The sequence below is a fragment of the Cyprinodon tularosa genome, unplaced genomic scaffold (genome assembly GCF_016077235.1).
Source record: "Cyprinodon tularosa strain WSP-4 unplaced genomic scaffold, ASM1607723v1 ctg7, whole genome shotgun sequence".
NCBI lineage: Eukaryota > Metazoa > Chordata > Actinopteri > Cyprinodontiformes > Cyprinodontidae > Cyprinodon > Cyprinodon tularosa.
This window is the reverse complement of record NW_024039451.1, coordinates 2,092,719-2,109,348: the sequence shown is the minus strand read 5'-3', so window position 1 is coordinate 2,109,348 and position 16,630 is coordinate 2,092,719. Positions and strand designations below refer to the sequence as shown.

The 16,630-nt window shown below is 36.5% G+C and overlaps 1 protein-coding gene across 2 annotated transcripts in view; it reads right to left on the bottom strand.

The window, feature by feature from the left end:
• Positions 1-1,400: 1,400 nt before the first annotated feature.
• lrrtm4l1 (leucine rich repeat transmembrane neuronal 4 like 1) overlaps positions 1,401-16,630 on the bottom strand; it is a 92,554-nt gene continuing 77,324 nt past the window's right edge. For both annotated transcript variants that reach the window (XR_005279210.1, XM_038268251.1), the window contains exon 3: positions 1,401-3,056. Coding sequence is in view for 1 of the 2 variants with exons in the window: in XM_038268251.1 (XP_038124179.1) it covers positions 2,991-3,056 (66 nt within the window). In the remaining variant the exon portion in view is untranslated. The remainder of the gene's footprint in view (positions 3,057-16,630) is intronic.

The following is a 16,630-nucleotide window of genomic DNA, read 5'->3' as shown; positions in this document are numbered from 1 at the left end:
TTTTTCTTAGTTTGTTCTGTTTTAAGAAAAGTTTTACAATGTAAAGTAGTGCTGAGTTATCATCCCGACAATATCTTCCTGCCGCTGCAAGGTCATTTATTCACAAAGACGTACACGTTGCACACATGATGAAAAGAAAAAGGGGGAGAAAGAAGAAAAGCGGCGTTTGCAGCAGAGCACTGCTGGACCTGAAAGGAATTGAGGCCTCTTTTGATATTTAATATGTAAAGACAACAAATCCCAGATTTGTTAGGAACTATAGGTGCATCTAAAAAAGTTACACTATAATCGAAAAGTTAATTTAAACCAATGCAATTTAAAAACTGAAACTCATGCTGTGTAGATTTACTAAAAGAAAATCTAGTTGCTGTGGAAATCAAGACTTGTATAAAACCAAAGGAAAAGGTCAATACAGATACTTTATGTTTGGCTGGCAAAACCACTAGGTATAATACCCATTCTTTTCTTCTAGTCAAGTGAGGGCAAGTACAAACAGAAACTGGCTGCTTACAGAGTGCTGTATCCAAAAACATTAGTGGTAAGGTTGGTGGAGAGAAAAAAATCAAGTAAAAAAAAAAAAAAGATAGCACAAGCAACATGAATACCCGCTGTCTTTCGAGGATTCCAGATATTTTATGTTCATTTTAATTATTCTAACACAGGCCTAATGGAACACCAAATAAATGATTAATACTAATATATTGATAAAGTAAAAAACAACAACATTTTGTTTAAAAATCAGTCTAATATAGGGGTAGTGGTAACGGTTCACAAAATCCACGGTTCGGTTCGATTCACAGTTTCGTGGCCATGGTTTTCGGTTCGGTATATGTTGATTGTTACACCAAAATCCCATAAAAATTTATGAAAAAAAAAAAAAAAGAATGTATGGATTGTAATATTTTTTAATGATCCGCGGAAACCCTGGATCATTTCCGCATATTTTGCTGCTTTGAATTTAATCATCTCGCTCATGCCCTCTACGATCTCCAAGGAACTCAGACCGGAGCGGACGGGAGCCACAGTGGAGGCTGTAGGCTTTGCTTTGTGCAGGCGGTCTGGTGCGCAGCAGGGCGGAGCGCTGACGGAGTATGTGGGATTTCGGGGTTAGCATGACATGTTGGTCATGTTGCTGTTAGCATGAACAAAACGTGTGGCACAATGCTTGCACACGGTTGCACTTTTATCCACAACTTTCTTTCCGCCGTCATCGTAGGTCACTCTAAATGCAAAGCGGTCCCATACAGCAGACCTATAAAGTGCTGCTGGCGCGTCTTCCAACTCGCCATACCCACACAATTCTCCACAACTGATTTTTTTCTGCTACACCCGGCTACGCGGCTTCGCTTCTTCTTCTTCTTGCTTACTACTGGTTGGTGGCTTTGGTCGCAGTACCGCCACCTTCTGCTCTGGAGTGTACCCGCGTCGCCTATGAAAAAAAGGAGCAGCGCATGAACCGAACGCAACACACGCGAACCGAACCGAGACAGTCGAACCGAACGGTTCGGACGGTTTTCATAAACCATCCCATCCCTAGTCTAATAAAAAGTATTATATGTCATGCAGTAAATACTTATACTCAATCTAAGTAAGGTGCTGCTACTGGATCAGGACAGTCTTAACCAGATGCTGCAGTTTGAGCCCATTTACTTGGATTGTCTGTTGGGTAACTCCTAAAGGACTGACTGCACCCACAATCCACACCCTCTCCATACACTTTTTAATGGGCTTTGCCTCACGACTTCTCCATGGCTGTCTGAAACATTTTCCTTGCACTAAACTTCCCAATTATTTCTTTGTATGCAGCACTCTGCAATCAACCTGCTTCTTTGGTAATGACCTTTTCTGGCTTATTTTTCTTGTAGAGGCGGCTTATAACCATCTGCTGGGCAACTAACAAATCAGCATGATCCCCATGAAGGCAAAACCATAGTATTTCTCTTTTAGAAATTCTTTTCACATTGATCCCATGCACTATTCTAACTTTTGGTGATACTAAACACTTCAATTAGTATATTGAAGCTATCATGAAGTCCAGAGTTTCATTTTGTGAGTTGAAGGGACACAAATTAACGTTTCAATGGTAATGATGATTTTTTTTAGATGCACCTATATGCTAAGGTGAGCCAAAAGCAAAGAAACATTAATTTGGCTCTTTGGTATTTGTTGCTCAAACACATAAAAAAAATACAACATTATCAACAGCAAAATTTCTGAAAATCACATTTTGTCCTTGATCTGTTCCCGTCCCTCTTGTGTTTTTCTAATTGAAAGGGATTTCTCATCTTTAATTTCATTTGGGAAAAAAATAGAAAAACACTCCAAGAGAAAATGCTTCAAACAACATGATTTCCACCAGACAAGGCAAATGTCTCTGCTTATTTTACACCTTTTCTGCTCCATTGCAGATACCATCACAGCTCATGGTTAGTCTTTCTTTTTTTTATAAAATAAAAAAAAAATTGAAAGATTATATAATGACGTTTTACAGGAAATGAAAATATCAAACCCCCTTTTAAATTATACACCCCTGGGTTGTTGGAGCAGCTTGTCCTATGCATTTCCACTAATGAGTTGTCCCTTTGCATTTTTTGTACGGTGCCATGTTGTCCTTATGGAGACAATAAGCAGTTATGGTCTTTGCAGTGGGCGGCCAGCTTTATTGTATCCATCCCTTGGCTCTCATTAGTCTCTGCTGTCGTCCACACAACAGGAAACCTCGATCATCAGCGCATGTGTTTGTGAAGTGAGCATCATGGGAAATGCCAAAGACTGAATAAAAAAAAAACACATTATAAAATCTTAAAAATAACAAAAAAATGCCACAATTTCTCCCCTTTCCTGTTGTATAGATAGTTGCCTTGAATTTATTTGCATGGAGCACAATTTGAACGTCTCCTTGAATCTGAATGATGAGGGAGAAATCCTGCCAGACTTCTGGGATGGGCTTTGATGTGTTGCGTCATCTGAAACAGTCCTTGTTCTGAGAGTTAATGGATCGTAGGCACATCTCCCAGCCAGGCACCAGGTAGGGGGCGTGGACACGTGTACTCGTTCTGCAAGAACAGGAAAGAGAAAAAAAACCCAGAATGGAGTCAATGCTGTTTTCACAGCCGGTCTGTGTATGCTACACAGCTGGTGGTTACGACGTGAAATTAATTGCAGGTTCTGGTGATTTGATAACAGCACAGTGGGCCTGTGACAGCGCCAGCAAAGCAAATAAGGATAAGCAATTAAGTGGTTGATAAAATCCCATGTGGTTAGACATACTGACGGCATGTAAAAGAAAGCTTCAGATTAAATTTCAATTAAACCAAGTCATATCTAATTAGAACAGCTGAAATTTGAAATGCCACTTCCAGCATATCTAGGCATCTACAGTGCCATGTGTTCCTGTAGCTATGAGCATAAAGTAGCACATCCTAATGAAGTAATTTGAAACTTTATTAACTAGATTTTACAAGATTTTTGTTATACATTTGTTGTTTACACAGTAGTTTGCTAGAACTTTGGCCCATTCTTCCTGGCTGAAATGGACCAATGGAGTTGAGTTTGATGACCACCTGGCTCAAATACACCATAACAGACCCTTATCTGAGTTTAAATCTCTTGGATGGCCACTTCAAACAATAACTTTGTGGTTCTTAAGACTCTTAGTAATTAATTTAATTAGTTTAGATTCACTGTCCATTTAAAGACCCTCTAGGGCCCAAGCTTTTTCTTACTTGTTTCAAGATTTCAACATCTCCATATACTGTAATATACAACAATGTCATATAGTTGGTTAAGTGCACAAGTTCCTCCTGCAGCAAGGTGACCACCCATGATGCTCCACCTCCCCATACTCCAGTGTTGAGATGGAGTTCTCAGATTCATACAGTCTGTGTATACAAAATGACAATAAAAGTTGTCCAAGTCTAAGTCTTGTCTCAGATTGCAATATTAGTATTTAGTCAAATTTATAAGTTTTAAGCTTCATTAGACATATCTTTTTTAAATGAAACTCTATCCCTGATTGCTCTTGCAGTCTTAAATTGTATTCAAATTCTGGTTCTTTGACCTGCCAAATAGCCTGTGTTGGCACAGGATTTTTAGTTGTTGATGATATTGATGACCCACCGTACCAGCTTTAGCCCACATCTTCAAAAGGACTGTTGATGTTGTCTTGGGATTTTTACACTACTTTTTAAACTACAATATTTTTACCTCTGGGAGAAATTATCATCCACTTCAGTTCTACTTACTATGAGGAATGAATGCTGGACCTTGCCGTGCCGTTAAAGCTAGCATTTTATTACTTGAACAGATAAATGAGGCCTCTTAAGGAATCTAGAGATTATTCCAAAGGATGAAACAGACTCCTTGATAACCACAACTCTTCTCCGAATATCTTGGGTAATTGCTGTTGACTTGGAAGGTTAATAGAGAGGAAAGTAGGGTTGTTTAAAAATGCACAACAATGTCAGATTTCTGTTCGTAAGAAACGTTAAGAACCTCTTTTCTTACACTTCACAAATAATCACTATTTTTACTTTGAGACCAGTATTTTTTTTATACTGCTATTTTATTTATGCTTAGAAAATAGACCTCATCATTGATCCAGCTCTAAAAATCCCACATTCAATTTGCCCATACAGTATTTGCTTCTTTCTCTCTCTCTGATTTTTAATCATTTCTGTCTTCTTTAATCATCATACTTGATGTTTTACCCATACTTTTTTTTTTTTTTTTTTTGATACTTACTGAATATTTTGAAGAACAACAAACACCGAAAGCAGCTGAATGAAATAAATATAATGAAAAACCTTAAGGGCAGAACCTTTTGATCCCCTACAATTTCCTGATTCTGGTTTTGTGTCCTGGTGGCATGAAAATCATGAAGCATGCCCCAGACACTTCTGACTAAAAGCTTGTTTTGTATGCGCTGGGAAAATGTCTTGAAATCTATTTTCCTTTATTCAGCATATCCACTACCATGTTTAAGGGTAAAATCTGATCTCAGGGACAAAATAGCAGATGGGCACAGGGGTATAAAGTGGGACAAGGCCATCAGTTTGAACCTTAATACAAAAAGAAGTTAACAAAGTCCTTTTAGTAATGTCAGATAAAGTCTTTCTCCCTTTGGGCTGCAAGGCAGGAGGCTGTTCTTCTTCATTTTTTGTTTGTAAAAATACAAAAACAAGTATTCAGTTAAGATCTTTTAAAACTGTAGTGAGAAAAAATGGTTACAGCACTATTTATTCCAAAAGAAACTAATTATTCTTCAATTTATGAAAATTAACAATGTGAAAAAAAAGTTGTTGGCCTCTATCGATGCAAAATAGTAAAAAAAAAAGAAAAAAAAAAAGTTTTTTTAGCATCCACCAAACCGCATTGAGAGCCAACATCTGGAAAAATTAGAAAACTTGTTAAAAACTTGGTGAAGCTTTCTCACGACGACTGTTACACTAATATATATGAGGCATCCAGGACTGAAAAATAAGCTCAGTGACGGTTGAAAAATGTAAGGAACAGATGACAGAAAAATATTAAATAGGCAAGCAATGTAAAAATAAATAGTAAATAACAAAAGTGATCTTAGACTGGAGCTCCTAAAGTAAGATCACAGCTGATTTAGCATAGTAACAGATTGTCCTACAGTTTATTTCAGATTCCTGGTTAGAAATTAAACCTTATATAATACTATAATATCCTATTTCTTAATGAATTAGAATATCATTGAAAAGTTCAGTTAATTCTGTATATCAGTTAATTTAGCAAAGGAAAGAAAGGAAAATCCCTTTTTTGTCCAACCCTTTAAAGATAAAGGTAGCATGAAGCTACAAACTGAAGCTAAGAGCTTAGAGACACAGAGGGATGTTGCAACTGACAATCTTGCCTCCGTTTTGGGACACAAACACCCTGCTTCTAACCACTAGGTCACCATTCCCTCTGTATACCCTTTATTTATGCTTTGGTCAATAAAACACATTATTTAAAGTGAGTTCACACAGACTTGGGTTTTAATATTGTTTTCCTTCTTTTAATTATTATGTCATTCTGCCTTAAACATTGTTTTTGTTACTAACTTGTGGGCTTAATCAAAAAGATGTTACATATGAGCTAAAGCTCTTATTTCAAATGGTACATTTAGTTTGAAAAAGGAACCTCATCAGAAAGCAAATTAACCATTTTTGATGTACCTTTATCTTAAAAAAGACCTTTTATCATTCAAGGTTCATAATGTTTGTCCTGCCATTACAGTTTTCAAAGACAGTATGAAGAACATTGACATTAAAAAATAAAATGAATTTTTAAAATGAATTAATAACTACACATGGCAGGTCATTTATGCAGCATCCTCTTCATCAGAAGAATACTATGGATTGATTTCAGGAGCTTTTTTTTAGTTTTAAAGGAAAATAAAATCAGTAGAAAGAGTCAGTCGTGCATCTTGATGGGTGAGTAACCCATCATGGCACATTTAAATATCAGGGATTTTCCCATAGGACAAGTCATGCTTGTTGAAATGTTTTTGCAAATTAGTGCAGCATTTCGACATTTTCCCCTCATTCAAGTTTACAAGTGTCAAAATACCCCAAAATATAAAACAGATAGAGGAAGTTCTAAGTACTTTTTAAACCTGCTTTCTATGACACTGGGAAAAAAAATCATTCCTTATTGCTTTAACAACAGAAAATACTGAAGTTAAGCAGACTTAAAAGCTTTTCAAATCCACTCCAAACTGTCCCTGGCTCAGCTTTTTGTTGCTGAAGTTGAGATTGTTGTCAGTGTGAAGCACATCTCTTTGACTCACGACTCAGGCGAACGCGCCCTGAGCAGAACTTTGATTTAAGTGTTATCAAATGGGCTGACGAGTCTTCAATCAACGCTTTATCGGCCTCTCAGGTGGGATTGAGGGAGCAGAACTCTGCAGCACAAATTGTCATACCATAGACAATTTCAGAACGCTGCAAAGCAGAAACACATCCCAGCCAGATTGACAGATGTGTTCTGAACACATGAATGAGAAAATAGATATAAAAGCTACAGATTGCAGATATAAGTATTTCATCAGGAAGAAGTTAGTATGCATACTGCTTTGTTTTTTTTCTTCTTGAGAATGGATTTTACTCAATTTGTTAGTGTAGATTGTACTAGGAAGGACAGCTTTAAGTGTGTTATATAATATGGTATAATAAAGTAATCTTCTTTTCTTGTCCTGCAAGTGTCAGCTTTGTGACTCTGACGTGCTAATGGAAACAATGATAGGTACACTTTTTTATTGTTCCAATACAGTGCCTGGAACACATTCATGCATATCACTATGCACTTCCTGTTTGTATTTTTCACATCACAGTCACATATACCTATTTGTTTTATTGGGATGTTATCTAATAGATCAATTCAAAATCCTTTCTAATTATAACTGAAAGAAAAACAGGCATGCAAGGAAATTAACCCTTTTCTTATTATTCTTTTTACTACAAAAAGGTTTGTGGGCATTTTTTTTATCACCCTTTCCTCTTAAAACAAGACCATCAGCTAGTCCAGTGCAGTCAATTGCTTCAGATGTTGCCTAATTGTAACAACTGAAAAATGATGCATGCATTTGCAACCAGAATCCATGGGCTAATGTTGCTGCAGTAACAGGTACTAGTCTTTTGTGGTCTGTTTTTTAGAAACTTCTGACATCTATAGACTACAGACCTTTTAAAATACCTGTGTGTCTATGTTTTTTTTTTTTTGCTAGACTTGCAACAAATGCTGAGTTTTATTTCTGACTTTAATTGGGCCATTCCAACCATCAATATAATTTAACACTAGCAGTTCCCTCACTGTCATCCTCATTGTCCTTGCCCTGCTTACAGAATAACCTAGCCCCAAGTTTTAAATTATTTCAGGCTTTAACAGATTTATCATCCAGCTTTGCCCTGCATTTAGCTCCCCCCAGTTTCCCAGCAACTGATTTTGTACTACTTTTTATTTTTTAGGTTCATCATAATAATGGTGTTAGGATAATTATCATTGATTAAATGGATAGGATTTAAATGCAGCCTTTGATTACTTTCATGCCACATTTTTTGCTGGTGCCACATTACTTTTAAAAGAAAATATTAATTCAGTATACTATTATAGGACTTTCTAGAAATATAATTATATAATCTTTTCTCCCAAAGTTACTATCTCTATCTGCTATTTTTGTTGTAGGTAACAAAGATTATTTCATTACACATCCCTGCTTGAAGCTCTATAATGGTAAAAAAGGTAGTTGTTTATTTGTTTGCAAAAATGTGTCTGAATGAATAGCTTAGGTCATGATGAAGTTTACAAAAATAGAGCAAATATATGTAAAAGTCAGCCAAAAAAAACCCTCAAAAACTTAAGAAAAGATGAAACTCCACAATCACATCATGGTTACGTTTAGGTGCCAGAAAGGTCTTATAAAGCTGCCGCCCTAAAAACCTTGTGTCACAAACCGTGACCTGGGAATAGTTGGCAGAGCATTTGCTGTCAGGATGGGTACGTTCCCGGTCAATAGGTCTGAGAGGCAGCCAGAGGCGAGACCATTAAAGGCTGTGAATGTGTGTGAGAATTTAAAATCGCACCGAAATGTAACAGGAAGCCTGCACAAGGAATTGAGCACGGAGGTGATGGGTTCAGCACTGTGTCCTGGTAATGAGCATGGCTGCAACATCTTTTATCAATTGGAGATGGCTCAGGGTGCCCTCTTTGATCACTGAGTGTTGGGTATAGAAAGGCAGCAACAGACAGACATATTCATAACTTTTGTAAGTAAGCAAAGTTAAGTAACTACTTCTCCAAGACATTACTTACAAAGCTCTTGAGATCTTTTGGCACACCAATGATGTAAAATATTTTTAATGGCTTGCTGAGAAGAGGCACCTAAATGAGAGTAAATGAGGATCACTGATTGATCCATGTGGTCCTTAGGAAATTAATGAATGCCAACCTGAACTTCTAAATACAATTTTAAAGATTTTCAAAGTTTACAGGCTAATTTGTTGTCCAGATTGGATAAACATGCTTTTATATAAACTAAAGTTTAAAGACCATGATGTTTAACTCATGAGGAAAAACTTCGCTGTCTGGACATAGTCAGTCAAAAATCCTTAACTATCTTTGCCAATCAGCATCAGGCAGCCAGCTTTATGACCTGCCCCTGCTCCATAGACCCTCTAAGAGGTTTAGCCTCACAGGAAGTGACATTTTGCCATGTTATCCAATCAGGGCTCTACTTTCATGCTTACCTCAATAAACTGAGGCTAAAACCACAACAGGGATTTCTTATAGAGACGGACAGGCAGCATCCTGGTGCTCCAAGAATAAACAGCTGAAGAGCAAATTTAGTGCGGTTTAATCACTACTTTTATGAAATTTGACAATGCATTTTTTAACAAGAATTTCATTAAATTTATAGTGGAGGTTTAGCCTCCTTAGTATTCAATTAGAAATCACCGCAGGTACATATGAAGAACGTCCGGTATCGGTTATAAAATGTTGTTTAGACTGTTTATGGAATTTTTTCCCCAAATTCTTGGCGATTGCAAAACTTTCTAAACTGCCAAAGATTTTTTCTCATCATTTTTTTTTTTACTTCTCTTATTTTCTTGGACAGCAACTAGTAAACAATTAATTTTTTCCACGGAGCAGAAAATAGTCAGGTGTAGCAAGGGAGATTAAAACATAAAGATGTGGTTAATCTCAGTTAATTTATGTTTCAAATCATTAATTATAATTATACATTCAAAAATGACTATGTGACTTGGATAATTGTTCCTCTAATAGATTAGGTAATTATTTGGAAACCACATTATGTAGTTGATTAGGTTATCTTTGTCATGTATTATTACTATTTTTTTGGTCTTCATCTAAAAGGGGAAAAACATTTTGTTCATTTTCACAAGGATGGATGAAAAGGTAAGGATATAAATTAAGTCGATGAGTAGACCAAAAGCTTCATATAAATTAAGATAACTGCTCAGTGAAAAAAAAATGGTTAAGCAATCAGCCTTTGTCTATTAACAAACACGGGTTATATGTCCATGTCTCCACTTTGTTCCATCCTCTCTAACATATTCAATGTCCTCTTAATTAGGTTAGTAATTAACATTAGCCCAATTAATCTCTTTGTCCAGACAGCTGGAACCAACACAAACGCACTGAAAGTCTGCCACTCTCAGAGATCACAAACTTCCCCCTCCACTCGCTGAACAAGTCATAAGGTTTGAGTTCTCCTCCCTCTTCATGTAAAGTTAATGTTCCCCCTTTTTTTTAAACCAGACCAAAAAAAGACAGGAGCTGGACTGATTATGTCAATTCTATACAAAAAAAGAGTCTATTAGACGAGCACAATCACCTTTGATCTGAAAATATTAGCGTAACATGTTTGGTGGTTTGATTGAAATGATAACACTGTCAAGATATAGGTCTGATCTCTGCCTTTTTAATTTCATCCGTCAGTTTAAAAATTATCTTATCTTCATAAATATCAAAACGAATTTGAAATATAAAACTCTTGTCTCACTAGGATAATTTATGCCAACATAAATAGAACGAAAATATTAACTTTTTTTCATAGAAACTAATTCCTGGCTAAGCTCTTGATCTCTGTAATACAGATTGACTTACAGTTTCTCTGAAGCTTTGGTTCTTTCTCAGAGCACATATTTAATCCTATTATAACTTCAGACAGGGAGATTTTTCCTTGTCTCGTCTAAAAATTCAATAAATGTTAATTTAGAGAAATGGGAATCTTTTACTTTATATTAAAAGGGAATGAATTGTAAAAAACAGAGAAGTAAAGTGATGCTCTCTTTGCTAACTGTCTAAACTCTAGCTGTGTTAAAGCAGTCAGGCCTTTTTTAAATATGCCATATTGAAAATCAAAGATGTGTATCATGGGAAACATCCATTATCTTGATTGCCCTTTTAAATGAAACCAGAGGCTAAAAGCAGTTACTATAACAAACATCTGGAAGGTGATGTAAAAAAATTAAATGCATTGACTGCTTTTTCTTAGGTTCTGCATTAACATTTCTTTCTCAAATGCATAAATAATGGTACCCAGATTAATATTTGTGCTGAGAGCATGAATATATGAATATGTAATCTTGACAGCATGTGCGCTACTATGCCTCCAGCACCACTTTTTGCTTGTTGACTTTGATTTTAAATGCTAACTTGGAAATGACAGCGTTTAGAAATATGTAGGATATCAATTATTTAAAAAAAAAAAATGTCACTGCAGGGCTAAAGTATCATAAATGTGTCACTAATGTCTATAGGCTCTACATATACAGAAATATAACCTCACAGAAAATCAAGAAGTCTTCCTTAAACCAGAGGGCATTGCAGTGAAGAAATATTCACCCCTAATGGTCTTTGTTGAGATTCTTTTATTTTTGACACAAATAAATATTTTTTTAGATTATCAAATAGATTTTAACATGAGAGATAGGCTTAGCAAATACATGACAGTAATTTCAATAGGTAAGCAAAAAAAATGAGTTTAAAAATTTTCATTCGAAAAATACAATAATATCTATCTATTTATCTATTATATCTATCTATTATATCTATTGGTGGCTTTGACTGGGGGAGAATAATGATCAGGTGCTGACAGCGAGAAACACAAGGAAGAAACTAACAGAATCTATCTAATTATCAAAAATGAATGATTTGCCTAAATGGCCACACTGAAATATAACATAAGAAAATAAACTACAAAATGCCTTGCAATAGTGAGCATAGGCCTGGCTCAAGGCCCATCTGAACTATAATACAATCGAAAGGAATGTGCAAAACAGGATTGAACAAAACAGAAAGTGTTACAAAACAATAAAAATATATTAAAATCTTAATTCAATAACTACAGCTCATAATAAAAAATAATTTGTTGATAAATTGAAAGGAAGAAGTAGGTCAAAAGAGCTCACAAAGAAATACAATACTTAAGAATGAGAAAACGTATGAAAAGGTCTTCAGCAAATCCATCAGTCTAGAAAGGGTCACAGCCCCTTTTAAGGCTATTCAAGAATGGCAAACACAGGACAAGCTTTTGTCCAGAAACTGAAACATTCAGCTTCCAAAATTACTTAACACTTGTATGTTATCAGGGCAAGGCAAAGTTTTCATATGGGCTTTTAGCAAAATGTGATCAGATCTTTCACCCCGCTACTATGAAATCATTGCAGCCTGGCCAGTGCTGTTTACAGTCTCCTATTTGTCTTCATCATATAGAGTTAGTAACTGTAATAAAGTAAACTAGTATGCGGTACATTTACATTAAGAAGAGTTACACGGTTTATACTTTTCGGTTCCAAATGCAACAGTAATGTACAAAAAAACAAACAAACAAATAAAATACAAAACACAAGCATGTGGTATAATGTTATAAAATAAAAAAAAATGTTAAGTGGGATAATTAGCTCTTTAAACTATATTATGCACCAGCCTCATATTCAATGCCAACCCTGGGGGTGGCAAATATCTTCAAGGAAGTAAATAAGATATCATAGCTAAGGGATTGCTGTCAAGTTCAACAGTCGATGCAATCACCTGGTCATTTAGAAAACATTGAACTAATCTGACTAAATTATCTAGTTGAATTGTCTCTGTAAACTGCTCCAATTCAGATATAAAGATAGTAAATTGAAACTAAATAGAATCCTACTTTCTTTAGGCTTGGTTTATGAAAGAATGGAGCCTATACTGTAGCTGGGAGATTCAGTAGAACTCATTTAAGGAGGACTTTTTTAAAAATGTAATGAATATAGGAAGAAACACATAAAAATTATCGTTATATAGTGTTTAAAACCTTTGTTTTATCTTTATACACACCAGCTCAAGACGTGTAGGCCGTTGCGTACCATGCAGTCCCCTTTGGCTTTTTGTTAGCTTGTCTTACAGTGGGGCAAAAAAGTATTTAGTCAGCCACCAATAATGCAAGTTCTCCCACTCAAAAAGATGAGAGAGGCCGGTAATTTTCATCATAGATATACCTCAACTATGAGAGACAAAATGAGAAAAAAAAATCCAGAAAATCACATTGTCTGATTTTTAAAGAATTTATTTGCAAAATATGGTGGAAAATAAGTATTTGGTCAATAACAAAAGTTCATCTCAATACTTTGTTATATACCCTTTGTTGGCAATGACAGAGTCAAACGTTTTCTGAAAGTCTTCACAAGGTTTTCACACACTGTTGCTGGTATTTTGGCCCATTCCTCCATGCAGATCTCCTCTAGAGCAGTGATGTTCTGGGGCTGTCGCTGGGCAAAATGGACTTTCAACTCCCTCCAAAGATTTTCTATGGGGTTGAGATCTGGAGACTGGCTAGGCCACTCCAGGACCTTGAAATGCTTCTTACGAAGCCACTCCTTCGTTACCCGGGCGGTGTGTTTGGGATCATTGTCATGCTGAAAGACCCAGCCACGTCTCATCTTCAATGCCCTTGCTGATGGAAGGAGGTTTTCACTCAAAATTTGACAATACATGGCCCCATTCATTCTTTCCTTCACAAGGATCAGTCGTCCTGGTCCCTTAGCAGAAAAACAGCCCCAAAGCATGATGTTTCCACCCCCATGCTTCACTGTAGGTCTGGTGTTCTTTGGATGCAACTCAGCATTCTTTCTCCTCCAAACACGACGAGTAGAGTTTTTACCAAAAAGTTCTATTTTGGTTTCATCTGACCGTATGATATTCTCCCAGTCATCGTCTAGATCATCCAAATGCTCTCTAGCAAACTTGAGACGGGCCTTGACATGTACTGGCTTAAGCAGGGGGACACGTCTGGCACTGCAGGATTTGAGTCCCTGGCGGCGTAGTGTGTTACTGATGGTAGCCTTTGTTACTTTGGTCCCAGCTCTCTGCAGGTCATTCACTAGGTCCCCCCATGTGGTTCTGGGATTTTTACTAACCGTTCTTGTGATCATTTTGACCCCACGGGGTGAGATCTTGCGTGGAGCCCCAGATCGAGGAAGATTATCAGTGGTCTTTTATGTTTTCCATTTTCTAATAATTAATCCCACAGTTGATTTCTTCACACCAAGCTGTTTACCTATTGCAGATTCAGACTTCCCAGCCTGGTGCAGGTCTATAATTTTGTTTCGGGTGTCCTTTGACAGCTATCTAGTTTTGGCCATGGTGGAGTTTAGAGTGTGACTGTTTGAGGCTGTGGACAGGTGTCTTTTATACTGATAACGGGTTCAAACAGGTGCCATTAATGAAGGTAACGAGTGGAGGACAGTGGAGCCTCTTGCAGAAGAAGTTACAGGTCTGTGAGAGCCAGGAATCTTGCTTGTTTGTAACTGACCAAATACTTATTTTCCACCATATTTTGCAAATAAATTCTTTAAAAATCAGACAATGTGATTTTCTGGATTTTTTTTCTCATTTTGTCTCTCATAGTTGAGGTATATCTATGATGAAAATTACCGGCCTCTCACATCTTTTTGAGTGGGAGAACTTGCACTATTGGTGGCTGACTAAATACTTTTTTGCCCCACTGTATATAACAGTAAAACATTACATGATCAAAAAATCATCAAAAACCCAAATTGTTTGGCTTTTAATGTTGCCAGAGCACTCAATCATTCTTCTACCATGGAAGCCCTCTTGTAGTTTTTTATTAATTTAAGCTTGTAAAATCTCTACTCTGCAGATGCAGCAGTGACAGGGAGAGTGCTGGTCATCCTTAGAGCTACTCAAAGATTTGGGTAGAGTTCATATCTCGTTTTGAGAGAGGAAAGTGAGTAAATTGGGTCAGCTGTGCTTTAGGATGTCTGGCAAGTCTCCATCTCTGAAACAAGCTAACTCTCATCATCATCAGTCTGTACTGAGACTGTGAAAAGATTACATTAGTCCTTTCTCATCTATGTGTATAGCTGACCTCAGGGTCCTTTTGTAATGTAAATTAGATGTAATTATAATGTAATTAACACTTTCTTCATGATTAATGATGTATTGAAATAAAAATGCATTATTCAGTCATGAAATTATATGTTTTTGTTACAATATTTAAAATTTAAAAGACATGCAAAAAGAACAAAAGAAATAATTGTTCTTGCAAGCCTGGGGGGGAACCCGAGTTGCCCTGGGTCCCTTTTTTTGAAGCTAAAAGAAATATCTTCTACTTCTCTGCCGTTCAAACCCTGACTGAAATGCACATGAATGAAGTCTGAAACATCCAAGGACAGTGCACACAGATTCTGCCCGAGTATGTGGGGACCTCCAGTCTGCCATGCCTTGGGCCAGACCTGTATGCTATTTCCGTTCGAGAGATTTTATTTTATTTTTTTAAATGCTACAACCCCAGCTAACTTTATTTTTTCTTTGTGAGACTTCGACTCATTTACCTTGGGTCATTTACTGTGAAGAACATAAATTAGGAAAAACATCAGCTGTCCAGGCACTGTGCACCCCTCTCGACCCAACACATTTATATTACACCCAAGGTGGTTCGAGCCCACTGGACCCAGACCTGATATAACTAAGTGTGTATTCTCCTTCTTTCCCTTTCCCTGGCCTATTGTTTGAGTGTGTGTGTGGACTTGTTTTTATTACCTTGCAGTTGTTATGTAAGGTTGATTTCCTAGGAATATGCTACATTGTGGGGGCTTGCAGGTATCTGTGGGGGCCACACAACTGGTCCCCATTAGAAAAAGTTATCTTCTTGGGTTTTGGGTTAGGTTTAGGTCTTAGGCAGGAATTCAGTATATGCAAGGCTTAGGGTTAGGGTCTGGGTTATTCCAAACGAACGAATGAAAGTCAATGAAACGTCTACCAATAAGGTTAGTGGTTAGGTTGAGAACTAAGATTTATGGGGTTTATGTTCCATTTAAGCTTAGGTATATGTTGGAAATGTTTAGTGTTATTGTAAAGGTTTTCTGTCAGGTCAAATAATCTAACACACAATGAATGGAAGACAAGTCCCCGCAAGGATAATGTGACATAACATATGTGGGTATGCATGTGCAATGTTTGTCTGCCATTTCTTGAGAAAGTTGAAACACTTGTCCAATATTAAAAGCATTGAGAGGTCTCTGCTTTCAAATCAGTGCTCATTCAGAGCTCAGAATGAGAGGTAATGTAAATAGTATTTCTAATTCAAAGGTCGTATACGTAGATGAGTTTGGCAAGAAAACATATTTTCTCCTAACAATATATGTGAAGACTTCTCAGAATGTAAGGGCCCATTTTTGAAACGCAAGAGTCTGACAGTGGCAGTAAAAACGCAAAATTCCATCATAAATAATGTGCACATCGATGTTCTTGTGTTGAAATGAGCCTCTGATTTGTACTTTCATGTCAAATTGCTTGATTGTGTTGTATTTCAAGCAATAACAAATAGTGGGTTTAGTTAAAATAATTATATACATTTTCAAAACAAGAAGTCTTAATAATAATAATAATAAATCCAATTTGTACCGCACTTTTCATTAAGAAAAATCTCAAAGTGCTACACAGTGCAAATAAAATCAAAGATAAAAATCAACCATAAAAATCATGTGGTCATTAACAAAAATCTCAAAGTGCAAGTACCAAGAGAAATAGTTAAACTGCACTCTCAGATTATTGTACTCATTACCTAGTTCAAAAAAGGAGAAATAATCTTACAGAATTTTCT